General features: G+C 37.5%; 2 protein-coding genes across 2 annotated transcripts; one reads left to right on the top strand and one right to left on the bottom strand.

Moving 5' to 3' along the window:
- The first annotated feature begins 341 nt into the window (after window positions 1-341).
- LOC145887760 (phosphoglycerate mutase 1-like) lies at window positions 342-2,264 on the top strand. The gene is made up of 5 exons (XM_082978976.1): window positions 342-360; window positions 706-854; window positions 1,181-1,413; window positions 1,473-1,734; window positions 1,797-2,264. The coding sequence occupies exons 2-5, from the start codon at window positions 734-736 to the stop codon at window positions 1,961-1,963; spliced, it is 783 nt and encodes a 260-aa protein (XP_082835102.1). The 5' UTR covers window positions 342-360; window positions 706-733; the 3' UTR covers window positions 1,964-2,264.
- Window positions 2,265-8,189: 5,925 nt separating this feature from the next.
- LOC145887759 (aspartate aminotransferase, cytoplasmic-like) lies at window positions 8,190-14,689 on the bottom strand. Its single transcript, XM_082978975.1, has 9 exons — window positions 14,236-14,689; window positions 13,272-13,453; window positions 12,960-13,080; window positions 9,639-9,731; window positions 9,459-9,574; window positions 9,238-9,397; window positions 9,007-9,172; window positions 8,650-8,792; window positions 8,190-8,590 (listed from the first exon to the last, which is right to left on the bottom strand). Exons 1-9 carry the CDS (start codon window positions 14,357-14,359, stop codon window positions 8,439-8,441), a joined length of 1,257 nt encoding a protein of 418 aa, XP_082835101.1. The 5' UTR covers window positions 14,360-14,689; the 3' UTR covers window positions 8,190-8,438.
- Between the last annotated feature and the right edge of the window lie 2,016 nt (window positions 14,690-16,705).

Here is a 16,705-nt window from a genome sequence, read left to right on the forward strand (position 1 = left end):
TTGTAAACTTCAAGATCACACGCCGAATAGGGAAAGCAATTATTAACGCACGTGCGCGTTGCTACGATAAACGTAAGTGAGAAAAAAATTAAAAACAATTCGATTGCAAATGAAAATGGACCTACGCCAATCTCGTCAACGCCCAGACCTCAAGGAGTACAAACGAAAGGACAAAAGCAAAAACATGACCCCGATGACAATGAACGCTTGAGCGACTACAACAAGGTCACAAAGCTGGCGCCCAGTGTTGCCAGACCCTGCGTATTCGGAACGACCGCATGTGTCTCGGTAGCAGATCTGGCGTTGGTTCGCTTCATTGACCACACAGCTTATTGGCGCTGCGGCTCAAGATGCTTTAAGGTGAAATCAAATGCCTCATTCCCAGCTCAAATGGTGACGAAATGTATTGGCTGTTAAAAACATTTAGTGGTATTTTTGGAGAAGCTGGTATAATGACAAGAGCTTTCACTTACGAACGACTGATTAAGTTGAATGCAAGTTTCGTGCATAAAATTAAATTTTAAATCTAACTTGAAATTATGAACTGATACAACATTGTATGTATCTTCTTTAGCGTCTCTTTGGTCCAGGAGACAACGTGTCCAAGTTTACAACTAGAACAGCAAGTGTTTGTTAGTAAAAGTTCCGCATTGAAGTTTTGTGCAGGCTAAACATATTGCAAAGGCTAATATAAACTATTTTTAGGCACACAACATTAAGTTTTCTTCAGTTAATGCGTTTGCTTTCACGAATAAAAATGCCATACAAAATTGTAATGGTGCGTCATGGTGAAAGTAAGTGGAACAAAGAAAACAAGTTCTGTGGTTGGTATGATGCCAGTTTAAGTCCTAAAGGTAAACAAAAAAGTATCCTAGCTTACTAGAAATTACGGTTGGAGAGATAATATGTTCAAAACTATGTAATGTGTTACGGTTATCATTAACACTTTTTCCCACTGTTGACATTGTCAGAGTCACCTAATAATATAATGTATTTTGTTCTCGGTCAGAAGTTTGTTTAAAACCTGTTATTACATACTACACTATAGGTAACTTTAAGGTAGCAACATGGCCTCCGCTGGAAAAAAATTATTTAGACATTAGTTGTGATACCACATTACTAAATCACCACTGTTTATTAAAGGCTTTTTTTTCACTTTTCAAAATTACAATGCATTTAGGTGTGGAGGAAGCTCATTCTGCAGGTGTTGCTTTGAGAAAAGATGGCGTATCATTTGACTTGGCATATACATCTCTTTTACTGAGAGCAGAAGAAACTCTGTCTGTAATTTTGAAGGAGCTCAACCAGGACAATTTAGAAACAAAAAAAACATGGAGGTTAAATGAAAGACATTATGGTGGTTTAACTGGACTCAACAAAGCTAAAACAGCAGAAAAGTATGGAGAAGAGCAGGTATATAAAACAGTTTTTAGTAAGTATTAAACATGTCATTAAATGAATATTTTTTTAAGGTTCACATTTGGAGAAGAAGCTTTGATGTTCCTCCACCTGAAATGAAGAATGACCATGAATATTATGAAACTATTGCGAATGATGAAAGATACAAAGGTTTAACAGACAATGAAATGCCAAAATGTGAAAGTTTAAAAATGACTATTTCACGCACTTTGCCTTATTGGAATGAAGAAATTGTTCCAAATATGAAGGCTGGAAAAAGGATTATAGTTGCCGCACATGGAAACAGCCTGCGTGGAATTGTCAAACACTTGGACAGTGAGTGGTTGATGATTGCGCCAATTTTCAACAGTCATAAAAATAACCAATATGTATTACAGATATGTCTGATGATGAAATTATGGAACTCAATCTCCCCACTGGCATACCCTTTGTGTATGAACTGGACGAAAACCTTAAACCCATTGTTTCAATGAAATTCTTGGGTGATGATGAAACAGTCAAAAAGGCAATGGCAGCTGTTGCTGCTCAGGGGAAATCTAAATAAGTTTATCATTAATGCTGTTTGTCTGTGTTATGTTCTGTGTTATGAAATAACTTGGAAAAACATGTATCAATAAGTGCGACAGGGATTGTCTTATTTTTTTCATTGTATTATTCAAGTTTTTTTTATTTCCTGTTGTAGTACTAGTGAAGGAGCATAGCTGGTGATTCTATACTTGAGTTGCATGTTTATTTTGTGCCTGTATTATTTTTGTTTCAATATAGTTTTAATGTTCAACATGAAATAGGTGTGTTTGATGAGAAAAACTTTGTGAAGCACATTACAACTTGCGCCTTGACCTTCACTTTCATAATCCGAACTATGGAATAATTTACCATTGGCGAAATTGTTCACAAGATTAAGAATACTTATCCATTAGAATTTAAATATACAGCACAAAATACCTTGAACGTTGTTAGACACTTGTTTACCATTTTAGGATATGTCATTGACGAAAACCAAAAGACGAGGACATCAATTGAAGCAAATTTATCAAAATCCTTTAATAAGAAACACAAAAATGATAGCTCATCAAAAGTTCAAGATTGCGTCGTAGTTAGTTATCTTAAAGGTACAACTCCGCCAATATATTTATGGTGTTTTTCGGTTCTCGTCATCAAAGGGAGGTCTGGAGTCAAGTGCATGAAGAAAGCGTCTTATTTTGAAGACACCAACCCGTTGCGTTATTGCTGGGCGTTCAAAATCCCATGGAAATTATGTTGTTACAAATTTACACTGGGCTAGAGCTGTTTTAACATTAATGTGGTGTGAATTGCAAAAGGTAATTTACAACTTCCTACAATACTTCATAGTGTAATATTGAATATCATTTGTGTACGCGAATATAAATAAAGCTTGATTGGTTACAAAGCGAAAGGATTACTACGTTTCGTGTATGCGTTCAAAACATTGTTACTTGCCATTTCGCGTTGGAACACTTTTCACAAGGGATTTTGAGGGTCCATAGCGGGAAATGCAGTTTGTCGTAATTCAAGTTCCTTAAATTATTTTGTTTTGTCGCCGCACAACACATGTATATACTTAAAAAGGCCCAAAGCGTTTAACTATATTATGACCGAGAGTTAAAACCAAAGTCATTGTAATCACGCGTTCAACGCATGTCCAAGTTGTGATGTCCAATAAAACGACATGGGAAAAAAGAAGAACTCATTTCCGGTTTAGGTCAATTCCTGACCGGACAATTTAATAGGAAAAACCTGCCGAGCTAGTGGCAGGTGAAAAAATTGTAGCTGGTAGAAGCAGCCACATTATAGTTGTGTTATTAACACGTAATTTAGGCAATGAAGTCATATAGGTAACTTAGGCAACCAAACTAACTAGGCTACGTAAATCAAGTTAAAATAATTACAGGCATTTCTTTGGCAAATAATAAATAAGGTTAATTTAAACACAAGTACTTCTTTCGCAAATGATAAATAAAGCTAAAATAAACATAACTACTTTTAGTTATTCTGAAAACAAAGTCTACCTAAACATAAATAACCTGTTAGGGCACTTAGTTAATTAAGCTATATAAATAACTGACGTAATCGACCAAATCGGCCACCTTCAAGTTGCATTCAAGTTGCGCAACAACTCCAAATAAGGCATCAATACGTGTGGCCAACCGCAGACTATATAAGCAGAGCAAAGCGCCTGCCAAATTAGTGTGTTTTAACTGTTGCTGTGTAAGGGTCTAGGCTGTTGGTTCTGCTTTAGTACACTGTATAGGAGCCCCAATTGTACTGTACTGTACTTGGATTTATTCGTTGGATTATATCAATAAATGGATTTATGAACAACTTTGGACTGGCTTGAAGCTTGGTGGATGTATGTGTTTAGTCGGGAGTTAGATTATTTAGAAGACGCACAGACTTGTGTAAAGGAGTTCTTTAACTCCAACAGTAAACCTTGAGATAGAGAAGGCAAGTTGCCTACGAGGCCGAGTTGCCAACGAGACTCAGTCGGATCCCTGGGGGTGCGAGGCCGAGACGCAGTCGTACCCCACGGTCACCCAGCGGGGACATACCCCGACAACTGGTAAACCGACAGTTTCAATTCGGTCTTTCGAAAACACTTTCTGCTCTTTTACACTTACACACCCTCTTTAGTTTTCTCGCTTGCATTACGTCTTTTAACGTTCTCTACTTCAGTCTCCTTTTTCAAATATTCGAAGAAATTATCTTTGTGTTTCTGCCTCGCCTTTGATATCGCTTTATATAGAGTACTTGAAGATGAAAAGGTCCAGCTGATAATAAGACCCACTAGCCATATTTCTAAATATACAAGAAAACTTTTTTTTATCCCCTTGCATAATGTATGCTTACTGTCGTCGATTTACAAAGTTTGGGACAATTTCCTTTTCTATTAAAATTGTTATGGTCAATACAAACAGTAAACCCATTCATTTACGGCATATGTTATTAGTTCTGATAATTTTTCGGTTACCAAAATTTAAAGTTTTTGTTGGTAGAATGCTTTATATTTTTGATAGAAAGTTTACCGGGATATATTAGCACAAGGGTTTTTGCCCACACCTGGATTTGAACCCTGGCTGGGCGCGAATCCCGATCAGGTTTTCTTCTTATGGGCCGGGCGCTTGACCAATGCTACCAATCACCCACCCAAACGGAATTGCTATAAAGATACGTTTTGGGGTAAGTATTGTGTCCGACGTCATATTTCTCGTATGTTGTGTTGTGTTTTCGTGGCAACAACTGTATTTTTATTAACGTCGGATATTAATCACGTCCTGAACCCGTTTTAACTTCGTTTCCACGGAAGACAACTAAATATCCGGCCGACCTTTCTCGTGACACTTCAAGCAACAAGCTGTCTTTTCAAATGAGTCACGGATTGGTCCGAACTTAAACGACCCGGTATGCATTTGTTATATAAGTCACACATCTTTGGGTAAAAGATCATTAAAAAAAAAGAGAATAAAAAAGATTCAAGCCTAACAGACTGAGACTTTAGTACGCGTTGTTTGCCTACTCGTGCGACTGTTATGTATGTATTAAACTGACATATATGTCAATATATTGACTTTGGGTTAGAGAGTAGCCTTTTTATCTCAATTAACTGCACTCTCCCTGGCTATACATTCCGTGCATATTCCTCAAGTAAGCAGCCAAGACAGTCAACAGGGAGTCAAGAAGGAGAAAGACCGAACTAATAAGATTAAGAAACTATTGGGCTGATTGTCGCCTAGCTTTTCGAGCTATTGTTTAGTAACAGATTCGATACGTTTTTTTTAAGTTGTCGATGTATTTTTGTTTGTGTTTCAACGAATTAAATGGAAGGCTACAGTCTTTGTTTAAACAGCAACGCAGGAGTCAGATATACGGCAGTGTTATGTTTTGTACTACGTCCCAGAACGGTCAGTGCAAGCAAAAGAAGCCCAACATATACTGCTATTTTTGTTGCCAGGCATACTAATTAATCAGAATTGCTCTTCTGGCACTTAGTTTCTAAAGTGTTTATTGGAAACCAATGTTTCGTCTGCCATCCGGCGAGACTTCTTCAGGGTTATGTCAACAGTAAAGCATCACGCACATAAAACACTAAAAACGTAGGAAAAACGCAGGAAAAACACAAGGAAAAAGGAATAGATAACACTGGCACCGCTTGCATCGTCACGTGAACCAGGTGTGTAGCGGGGCGTAACATTTACAACAAGTTGTTGTATACAGCTGGAAAATATACGCATTGCTCCTTATCGTTTATGCAATTGTCGTTTTTATGGATGTGGAGCGTCTCCAGGAACAGACGTTTTGTATGATCGTCCTCCATCTCTAGGATTTGCACGTCATCAAAGTTAACTCGGTGGCCGAGTGTGGCAGCGTGTTTTGCCAGTGCTGTCCTCTGGCTGTTCTTCGCTGCAACGTCGCGGCGATGCTCTTTTAACCGAGTCTGTAACCTTCTCCCTGTCTCGCCGATGTACGCTCCACCGCAGTCCTTGCACGGAATGTAATAGACAACGCCTTTTGGTTGGACCGTACCCTTCTCGATAGGATGAGACAACATCCTGCCCAGTGTTCTGTGTGGCTTAGTGTAGACCGCAATACCATAGTCCAACATCATACGCCTTAGCGTGTCTGTTAGAACCGGAACATATGGCAAAACGATCGTACCGGTAGTTGGCGCTGTTTCTTGTGGCCTTCTCCCTGTCTCGCCGATGTACGCTCCACCGCAGTCCTTGCACGGAATGTAATAGACAACGCCTTTTGGTTGGACCGTACCCTTCTCGATAGGATGAGACAACATCCTGCCCAGTGTTCTGTGTGGCTTAGTGTAGACCGCAATACCATAGTCCAACATCATACGCCTTAGCGTGTCTGTTAGAACCGGAACATATGGCAAAACGATCGTACCGGTAGTTGGCGCTGTTTCTTGTGGCGGATGTTGTCTCATCCTATCGAGAAGGGTACGGTCCAACCAAAAGGCGTTGTCTATTACATTCCGTGCAAGGACTGCGGTGGAGCGTACATCGGCGAGACAGGGAGAAGGTTACAGACTCGGTTAAAAGAGCATCGCCGCGACGTTGCAGCGAAGAACAGCCAGAGGACAGCACTGGCAAAACACGCTGCCACACTCGGCCACCGAGTTAACTTTGATGACGTGCAAATCCTAGAGATGGAGGACGATCATACAAAACGTCTGTTCCTGGAGACGCTCCACATCCATAAAAACGACAATTGCATAAACGATAAGGAGCAATGCGTATATTTTCCAGCTGTATACAACAACTTGTTGTAAATGTTACGCCCCGCTACACACCTGGTTCACGTGACGATGCAAGCGGTGCCAGTGTTATCTATTCCTTTTTCCTTGTGTTTTTCCTGCGTTTTTCCTACGTTTTTAGTGTTTTATGTGCGTGATGCTTTACTGTTGACATAACCCTGAAGAAGTCTCGCCGGATGGCAGACGAAACGTTGGTTTCCAATAAACACTTTAGAAGCCCAACATGTTTTTAATATTTCCAGTGGCCACTATCATACCTATATAAAAATAACTGGTATGTTCAAAACTAAATTTTTAATTTCCCCATAGTATTTAAAAGTCCAATAAATTAAAAAAAATAAAACATGTCTTTTGCTTTAGTATATAACATAGGCTATTGCAGTCTGACCTTGTATGTTGTTTCGTATATTTTTTCTTTAGTCATTATCTGGGATGTAACATAGCAGCAAATATTTCCATCGGCTTATTGAGATTTGGAAAATGTTTTTGCGAAACATTAACATTTTGGGCCTTATTAACAACGTGGACTGGTTTAAGGCCGCAAATTTTTGATAGATGTTTAATATTCCACTATCAAGGCAAATTTGGCACCAAACTCTTCATCGTATTTTAGTTAGGCTAGAGACAAACGATTGTTAAGGTGGGAGTTGATGGCCTACCTGCAGGTATATTGCGACTCTCTCTACAAACAAATAGAACAGTTTAAATCTATTCAGATTTTCCAAAATAGATTGCATTAAACTTCTTATGGAGCAGTTTAGATCTGTTGAAAACTGAAGGACCTATATGGGTACTAAATTGGAGAAATCCTGTTTTCAAGGTCCTCTGATGTAATGCATCAAGCGACTGTTCCGCTTGTTTCCCAATGACCGTTGATGGGTGCTGTGACTTACATAGGAACCTAAATATTCTTCAAAGTTAAAACAATTTTGCCCCTGGATTAGACCGTACAGAGCAAGGACTTGTTGAGCCACCTGGAAGATCTTATGACCAACAGGGGAGGGCGTGGTGCTTTGACACTTTTTGTGCAACTAAATTTGATGCAATTGCATGGAGAAGAGTTGGAACTTACAAAAAAATGCGAATGAGTGGATAGATTCATTTTTCTGCAAATAACCAGGGGGGCAAATGCCTAGTGACTAATTTTCATCAAAATTTGTTGATCTGGGATGGATCTTTAATAAAATCACGAATGATCGGCCACTTTAACGATTCATTTTTCCATAAATATAGCCTGAATTTTGTGCTCCATTTTCACCATAATTTTCAGCAGTACCCACCAGCAAGTAACTACCGGATTAAAACTGCCAAACACCCTAAAATTCGCCATGACAACAGCACACGCATGTGCGCTCATTCAACCGTAAAGTTGACTTATATGCATCACTGGTTTGCTTTGTAACGTAAAATTCCTATTGTGACAAACGTCGACACGGTGGGCATTTCCCAGCACCAAAACTTATTTTCATAGAAATACCAAAATGCGTCCTGAACAATGATTTGTTTGTATTTTTACCGTTGAGGCGTCGCATTTTTTTTAAAAAACATGACTTTTTAGCACAAGTAATTTGTTGTTCGTTTTAAGCACCGCAATTGTTAGGGGATTGTTTGGGCAATAATACCAAAATGCAATAACACACACTTAAAACCCTCATCTAACATAATTTAAAACAAATCAAACACGATTAAACTTAAATTGAAAAAAAAACTATAATTATGAAGCAGAATCAATTCATTACAGCTTTCCATTAAGTGATTTTGTGACTACTTCATGCACCGACTGCACAAAGTAGTCTATGTTGCTTGTATTTAAAGCACACATGTTAATCCTTCCAGATGAAAGAAGATAAACATGCTTCTCTTGAATTAGAAAAGCCACTTGCTCTTCTACAAAACAGACCCAAGTAAAAGTTGAAACATTTATGGACATACATTACTATATTTACCTGACAATCCTGTGTAGCTGAACATTCCTGTCTGATTGACAATATGATCCCAATTTCCAGGTGTCCCTGCTGCACGAAGTTTCGAGTGCAACTTTTGTCTCATGTCCTTGATTCTGTTTGCCATTTTTCTTACATTGTCCATCCTGCAGTAATGTATAATTAAATCAATTGAACCTCCCAATTTTATCCAAAATATGAGAACTCCAAGGTAAAACCGATCAGTTATTTTTTTGTGCTTAAACCTACTACAAATGGGATATTTAGACACATTTTTAGTTTGACCCTATTGCCATGAAAAAAAAAACTTGTATTTGTGCTCTTGTATCTAGGATGAATGGTAGAACAAAATACACTCACCATTCTTGCTTTAGAGCTTTATTTTCCAATGTAGTAGCCACAATTCTTTGTCCATGATTTGGTGGATTTGAAAACATGGTCCTATTTATGAGTTCAATTTGGGACCTTGACTTAGAAATGGACTGAGCATCTCGCAAAACTAAAATCAGGTTTCCAACTCTTTCATCTACAAAACATGACCAGGACAATGGTATTGAAGTGCAAGTATACCAATAATATTTGATAACATACTGTATAGTCCAAAGTTTTTTGAAAAAGATTGGCACACCAACATTTCAAATCCAGCTTTGACAAAATATCTGATACTCCATGCATCTTGATCAAGGTCACCTGATGCAAATCCTTGGTAAGCACAATCAAATATTGGAAATAGGTTCTTTTCTTTACAAATCTGAGGATATAGAGAGAAACAGATAAAGATACAAGATGTAAGTAATTTTCAAAATGCACACTTGAGCAAGAGTAGCCCACTGTTCCTGTGTTGGATCCATGCCAGTAGGATTATGAGCACATGCATGAAATATTACAATAGAGAACTCAGGAGCATTTTGCAGATCTTCTGTAAAGCCTGTAAATTGCAATAGTTTACAAATCAAGATAAAACCAAAGTAATGTAGCCTTTAACAACAAACCAGAGAAGTCAATGGAGCATGATTTAGAATCCCAATATCGATATTTGCGGATATCTAGGAACCCAGCATTTCTAAAGATTCCATAATGATTTCCTACAAAAAAAAATTAATACTTCCTCGTTTTTTTGCGTCCAGTTTGAAAATAAAAAGTTTCATAATATGTAAAGGAAATGACTCTATCGCCGAATATCAGCACAATTTTAATATTCGTGCGAACGCGAATAGTACACAATATTTGTTAAAACATGGTTACAACCGTTAAGTTTTTCTGCTTTCGCATTATAAGAGAACATCCTGATCGGGGGTTGTTGCATGACAACCAAAACGTCGATATTTATAAATATTATTCCCAAAAGAGCTTTTTTCGCATTGAAACTATAAACCGATTCGTAGGACATGTACGTAAATAAAGAAGCGCACTAGACAATTTACAAAACCACTTCTTGTGTTGCTTGACATTAAATTAGAGGTGTCCAACTCAAACACGATGACGTGGAAATTTTTATCTCATAACTTATATCCTTGCCAACGTTTGGTAATTTATTTTGGAACTAATTCAAAATTTTACCAACATGAAAGCTGCTGCTAACCTGTGCGCACGCTTAGACTATATATCGTATTTGCTGCGATTGTTTTGTATTGTGCATAAACAATAGAACAATAATTGACTGTGTTAACAAATCTTAGTTTTTGGCATTTGAATTTTCGCAATTGCTCGAGTGCCATTTTCAAATACGTGTTGGACACCACTGGCTTAAATTGTTTTATTTATTACAATATTACGTCATAATTTCGTCCTTCCGAATCACAATCGGCAGCGGTCGTTGTTCGTTTGTACTGGTAGGCTTGGTTGATGATTTCTGAAAGTTTATCACACTTTGCAGAAATCAAGTGCCTGTAATAATTTTTCGTTTGATAATAAAACAATAGTAACTCAAGCAATATACTCGTGCGCAATAGGTAAGCCGATCAAATACATTGTTGACGTCATAGGCGTATCCAGGAATTTTTAAAGGGGGGGGCAAATTTTTTGGGGGAATTCCCCGATTTACCAAGGTTAATTGTGGTCGAGAATCGCAAAATACGAACGCAAGTGTTGGCGCAAATCATCACATAAAGAGTGGCTTCCTGGCTTGCGCAGTTGTGTAACGCTAATGGAACACTCGATGCGAGTTTTTGCGATAGTGCTTGCGCCGTAATATTATTTCTACTACTTTAAAAGAAAGGCTTGAATATATTTGTAATCAAAAAGGATCAAATGTGGGCTTACGTTACCAATAAAACATACAAATAAAAACTATTTTCCAAGCAGTGGCCTTATATTCCTCTTTGCACCTATGTTAGTGCTAACAGTTGTTTTCAACATGCGTAATATTGGCAACGTACTTAACAACCAAACTAATTGACTAAAATACAACATTTCGTCCTTAGACTGACGAAAAATTACACTTGTTTCGTAACAATGCAACATGTTTGGTAACAATGTCAAGTGTTCGGTAACAATGCTCCCTGTTTGGAAACAAATGGCGAATACAAGCACGATGCGGTTTTTAGGTCAACGTTATAGAACATTCCTGGTTTTCACGGGGATTTTAACAAAAAAATACAGTGGCGTTTGTTTAGCTATCAAAACAGGCCAAAATATATCACAAAAGGGGGGGGGGTCTGGACCCCTCGGACCCCCCTGAATACGCCCATGGTTAACGTCACATCTTACACGAATCAGAATCTTTGTTAATTTGTTACATCTTTAGCTTTATTACAATGCTTTGCCTGGTATATTATTTTTGTAAACATGACGCAATCACACACAACGATTGGAAATTAGCACACTCGTGTATCTATTCGATCGACTACGAGGTAAGAATCATTTTAATCGATTCGTTACTTTGTCAAAAGTTGTGTGTGATTACGTCATGTCACATACCGCAACAGGCCTTGCAATTGCCATGGCTCGCAAACAATCAAATTTCCCGCAGGTTATTCCTAGTTTGGTACCCAACGGTTAATGGCAGCTGTCCGAACTCGAAATATACGTGATCGAAAAAAACACAACAAACGCACTTGTCAGCAACAAAACTATGTAAAACGTCAGACAAACCAGCAGCATCGACAAGCGAAAATATGGTCAATAAACAAAGCACAGAGCAATGAACAAAAGTTATTTTGCAGAATATATTTGGATTTTGCAGAACCCATAGACCAGGGGTGCCCAACCTTTTTGGTCAAAGGGCCACATGTGGGTAATGAATGATTGCGCGGGCCTAATCTGTAATCTTAGAAATGGCTGTCTTATCATTTTAAAACCCTCAAACCAAAATTATAACTTAGAAATGCCTTTTTACAAACATTATCCCCTTTTACAAACATTACCACAAAAATACCAAGAGTAAAGTCAACTAAGTTTTTACTACTTGGTGACATTTCTATGTGAAGTTTGGCACTGTTTTTTTCTAAAAAGTTTGGCAATATTCGGTGAGATGGCAATGTAGCAATGTGAAGTGGGTTTTCCATATATGGCTGTCAGAAAATGTTTAATTAACTTAAACAGTTTTGCACCCCTGCAGTAGAGACTATAGAACAGTGGGTTTCAACTTTTTAATACCGCAATCCATTTTAGCAACACCATTTAGCTAACGATCCCCTGCCAAAAATTGCATTCAGGCATACAAAATTGTTTTTTTCGTATTACATTTTCGTATGCACAATGTTAAAATTGGTTTATTATTTATCAAAAGCAAACAACCTCTAGAAAAAAAGGAAAATGACCCCGTGGGGGTCGAGACCCCAGGCTGAAAACAACTGCTATAGGGCAATAGACAAAGAAAGCAAATAATAAATGCCAATTTCTCTGAATGTAAGTTTGCCATAAATTACATTTATTTTATAATTGACAACCAGTACTCGCAGCACAGACTTTTGTGAACTATCCCATACAGAAAACAATAAAATGAGGACGGAAATAAACGTTTGAAACTTTAATATAACATCACCTTATAAGTAAAAAGCTTGCCCAACTATACAAGTTACAAATGACACACCTGTTGACAACCACTGGAATGCAAGACATAAAACATTAGGTAAATTATAAGGTAATAACATTGCATTCAGCAAAAACAGAATTAGGATCCTGTATTCCGGATACAACACAACTTTACTAGAATAGCAGAAGTAATGCCATGCTTTCGCATAGCAAGGCAGGATTGCCCCACAGCGCCTTGGCTGTGAAGCCTGTGAACCTTTATTAGAATAGTTTATTATTATGTATTTCCCATCCTCTCCCCATTCATAAAAAGTATGTAGTTTGAGGATTATGCTTACCCCATGTAGGATCTGATACATAGACTGGAGTCATTGTCTCTCTCTGGTTATAAAAACGCTTTAGAAATTCTGCACCAATCCGCAAAGCACCTGTTCCACCGAGTGCTTGTACACCACTGGCCTTAAACAAACAACAATATACACAATTGACATTTCTCAAAACACACACACTTCTGTCTTGGGTAAATTCATATGCTAACATATTATGAAAATTTGCATTTCATTGATGTGTATTGCCAGGTGATAAATCAGGTTATATACTGGTCCCTGTTACTAAAAATTGCTTTTTGAACGTAATTTATCATTTCTTACTCTGTTTTCAGCAATAGCAGGAGAATCTGAGCCAAGACACATTTTCATGGCTCCTTGAGTAAATTTCTCTGGTCCAAGAATTGGAAGGTACTCATGATTGAGTGAGAGGTCAATCGCCATTTGTGCTTCCACAGTATGGACAACTGGCAAAACCCAGGGTTGTCCCTCATCGTTGCGATATGCTGAAAGATACATAAATTACTGGAATTTACCATTTCTTCTTTCATTTGCATTTCACATCAATACAAAAATGTATTTGTGAATACTGGCTGATCACCAAGTACAGTGTAATTGGTGTATAGACTTTATGTCAGAGTAAGCACATACCACAGATTTAAACAAATTTGTTTCTTTCAATTTAAAGAATTTTATGCCAGCATTTGAACACTTTTCGGACTTCCATACACAAAATACAGATATATTAGTGCAAAATGTAAAATTTTAATACTAGTCCTAAATTTTAGGAAGGATAAGTTACAAGATGAAATGTGTTAAGTATCTCTAAATAGTTTTACATCATCACATCCCACCATATTTTTGCACAGGTAAAAAAAGAATTTTGCAATATATGTGTATTTTTAGTAACCGGGACATAAATTTGTATGTAAGCTTTTTTAAGTAGATAATTTTGAAAAAAATACAAGCTCGTTTTTGATGAATAACCACTTTCAGGAAAATGCACACAATTGGGAACTAATGGTTGTAGCAGGTAATGAAGCTTTTCAACCATACAAATAATAAAACTTACATCACAATACAATTAAGAATTGAATACTCCAGAAAATTATGGTAGATTGATAAAAATTCGTAATAAATGAGATTTATCCAATATGCAATGGTGTAGGTATATACATTTGTACAGTCACTAACTATGACATGTTCTCCAATGTTTGGATCTGGCTTTGTGAACAACACTTAAAGGGTCGTCATGACAAAATGCCATAGTTATATAGTATATAATCACCTCCAACTCCCAAGTTAATCTTTTTTTCAAAAGAGTCTGACTTACAATCTGCAGTCAGCTGAAACACAGCAACTGGGTTTGCTAATTTTACATCAGCAAACAGTGATGGTGGGGACTTTTCCATTTTATGCAAAAACTAAAATAATACAATAATTTTGTCCACGACGGGTTAGGGTGATGAAACTTTGTCGGGTTGGGACAGGACTTTTATAAAACAAACTGGTTAGACTTTGACAACAATTTAGAAAAAAATACCCACAAAAAAACAAACTGGTTAGACTTTGATTACTAAACAAAAAATAGTTTGTTGCTAACGCTGCCAGGCATACTATTTGTAATTAAAACGAAACGTCGAACAAACAAGTTTTTCTTTTGCCAGAAGAGCTTTTAATTACAAACAAAAAATAAACTGCAAAAAAATTATCTAAGATGTAAGCTGCTTGATTTCCAAATACATACGCCTCTCAGTGCAAAATTACAACAACAACAAAATAACAACATGTCCTCCAGCAAGCGTCCTTTGCTATGCTTGAGTGATCAATGAAACGCAGCAGGAAAAAATGCCAAATAGCAAAGCTCCAAACATGGTAAACTTCTCCGTTTTACGAGGTAGCAGCGTGGTTCACCCATCACCCATAGCCAGACCCGACCCTTCCAATGCCAAAGTTATAAAAAGGTTAAAAATTAACACAGTGGTTTATATGTTTCCTGATAGACATTTGGTGATTTAACAAAACTGTTCTAAAGTATTCCCAGGCCGAAACTCAACCTAAAAAAATGTGTTTGTGCCTGTTGAATGTACAAATGTAGTGTTTTTTCACGTAGGTAGTGAGTCCTAAGCTTATCTATTTCATGGCACAGGGATCGCTAGTTGTAACCAGCAGCCTATCACAACTAATCCGGGTAATTGCATGGAATACAAACGATTTATTTGAACAACAAAATGTTGAAATCAATGTGAAAGTCTTAAAGGCTAGAGTTTCACTTGAAAGAAAATGAGCAAAAAAGACAACCATTAATGAGCATAAAGATAAAGACAACAGCGTTCCGAAGATCCTAATGCAAAATGTTTGTCAACCATATTCATTTTAATTATGATCGTTGTCATCGTTGCGGAAATTCAAAATTACAGGCCCAAATAAACAAATTCTTACAAACTCGCCTGAAGAGTGCGTCGTAACAACTGCTTAATGCAAACCTGAGAACAAAAAAGAAAGAATTTCTTTTGCCACAGATAAAGTGAGGAAATAGTCAGTTGCGGAATTGACGAAAGACGGGGTCGATCAAAATGAGGGATTAAAATTTGGACGCTGGTGAATATGACAAGGAGGTAACTTTTGAAAAGGTTGAAGTATAGGAGCTGTTAAAAAGACAGAATATAAATGATCAAAATTTTTAAATAGTTAAAAGCGGACAAATTAGATGCAGAGTTGGTGAAAGGCCGATCGCATGTTAACGTTAAGTACAGATTTTTCACAACAGAGATTTAATAAATTTTTAAATTGTTTGCAATGTGCGTCTAGCCATGGTCGGTGTCTAAATTGTTTTTGGTCAGCCGAACTCGTGGCAGCTTTGGTTATAGTGTGAACATGGTGCAATTAATTGTTACGATCCTCTTCCTCACCTATTATTAAACTTTACATAAGCGCAGTTGGTAATACCGCATCCAAAGGTGTTGATCACTCCTTTCGACACATCTTGCCACGTCGGTTTGTCAACATACTATGCCTCTGGTCTGTTTGTCGCGGCGTTAAAAAAGCGAACTTGTTGTCGCATCAAGCAAATATTGCAAAACCTGATGCCAACCTTATTTTTTATTCGATGGTGCAACCATCAGGAAACGGTCTTTTCTTGAATATTTAGCCAGCAAGGACCTAATCAGTTTTGGCTCTATTGCTTATACATTTATATGAGTATAACTAAGCATTTGTATGGTCATCGCGTGTTCCACCATGGAGTGCAAATGACTTATCTGCCATTTAACAAGGGATTTACGTTAGTGTTCTCACCAAGTTTTGTGCAAAAACAGAAAAAATCATAACACCGAAAGTGCTATGTATATTTTTGGGCTTTTGTTGAGCTCTGTTCGAACTATGATGTGTTCAATCATGTCATAACTCACTTGTCTTAATAAAGGTAGCCTATATGTAGACTACCGTACTGGTTTGAAGCAGGTCCTACGAGCCTTGATAATCATGAATGTTACTGTGGCGAGCATAGACCTGTACCAGTGAAAAAAAGAGTTTTTTAATAGCCCACTGAGCAAGGCGATTTATCGACGTTTGCAATAGCTTTTGTGCCATTGTGGATGCAAACAAGGGAGTTAAGCACGCGTTTTTGTATTTGCTTGCCGGAGAAAATTGATTTTGGAATAAGGTAAACTTCTGGTGATAAATTGCACAGTATAAGTTTCATGCGTAATGACGAGGCCTTTGGTGCAAAGTAACAACCGATTCTGCCTCGCGCAATA

Source organism: Ascidia mentula, chromosome 1, assembly GCF_947561715.1.
Source record: "Ascidia mentula chromosome 1, kaAscMent1.1, whole genome shotgun sequence".
In the NCBI taxonomy this organism is placed as follows: Eukaryota; Metazoa; Chordata; class Ascidiacea; order Phlebobranchia; family Ascidiidae; genus Ascidia; species Ascidia mentula.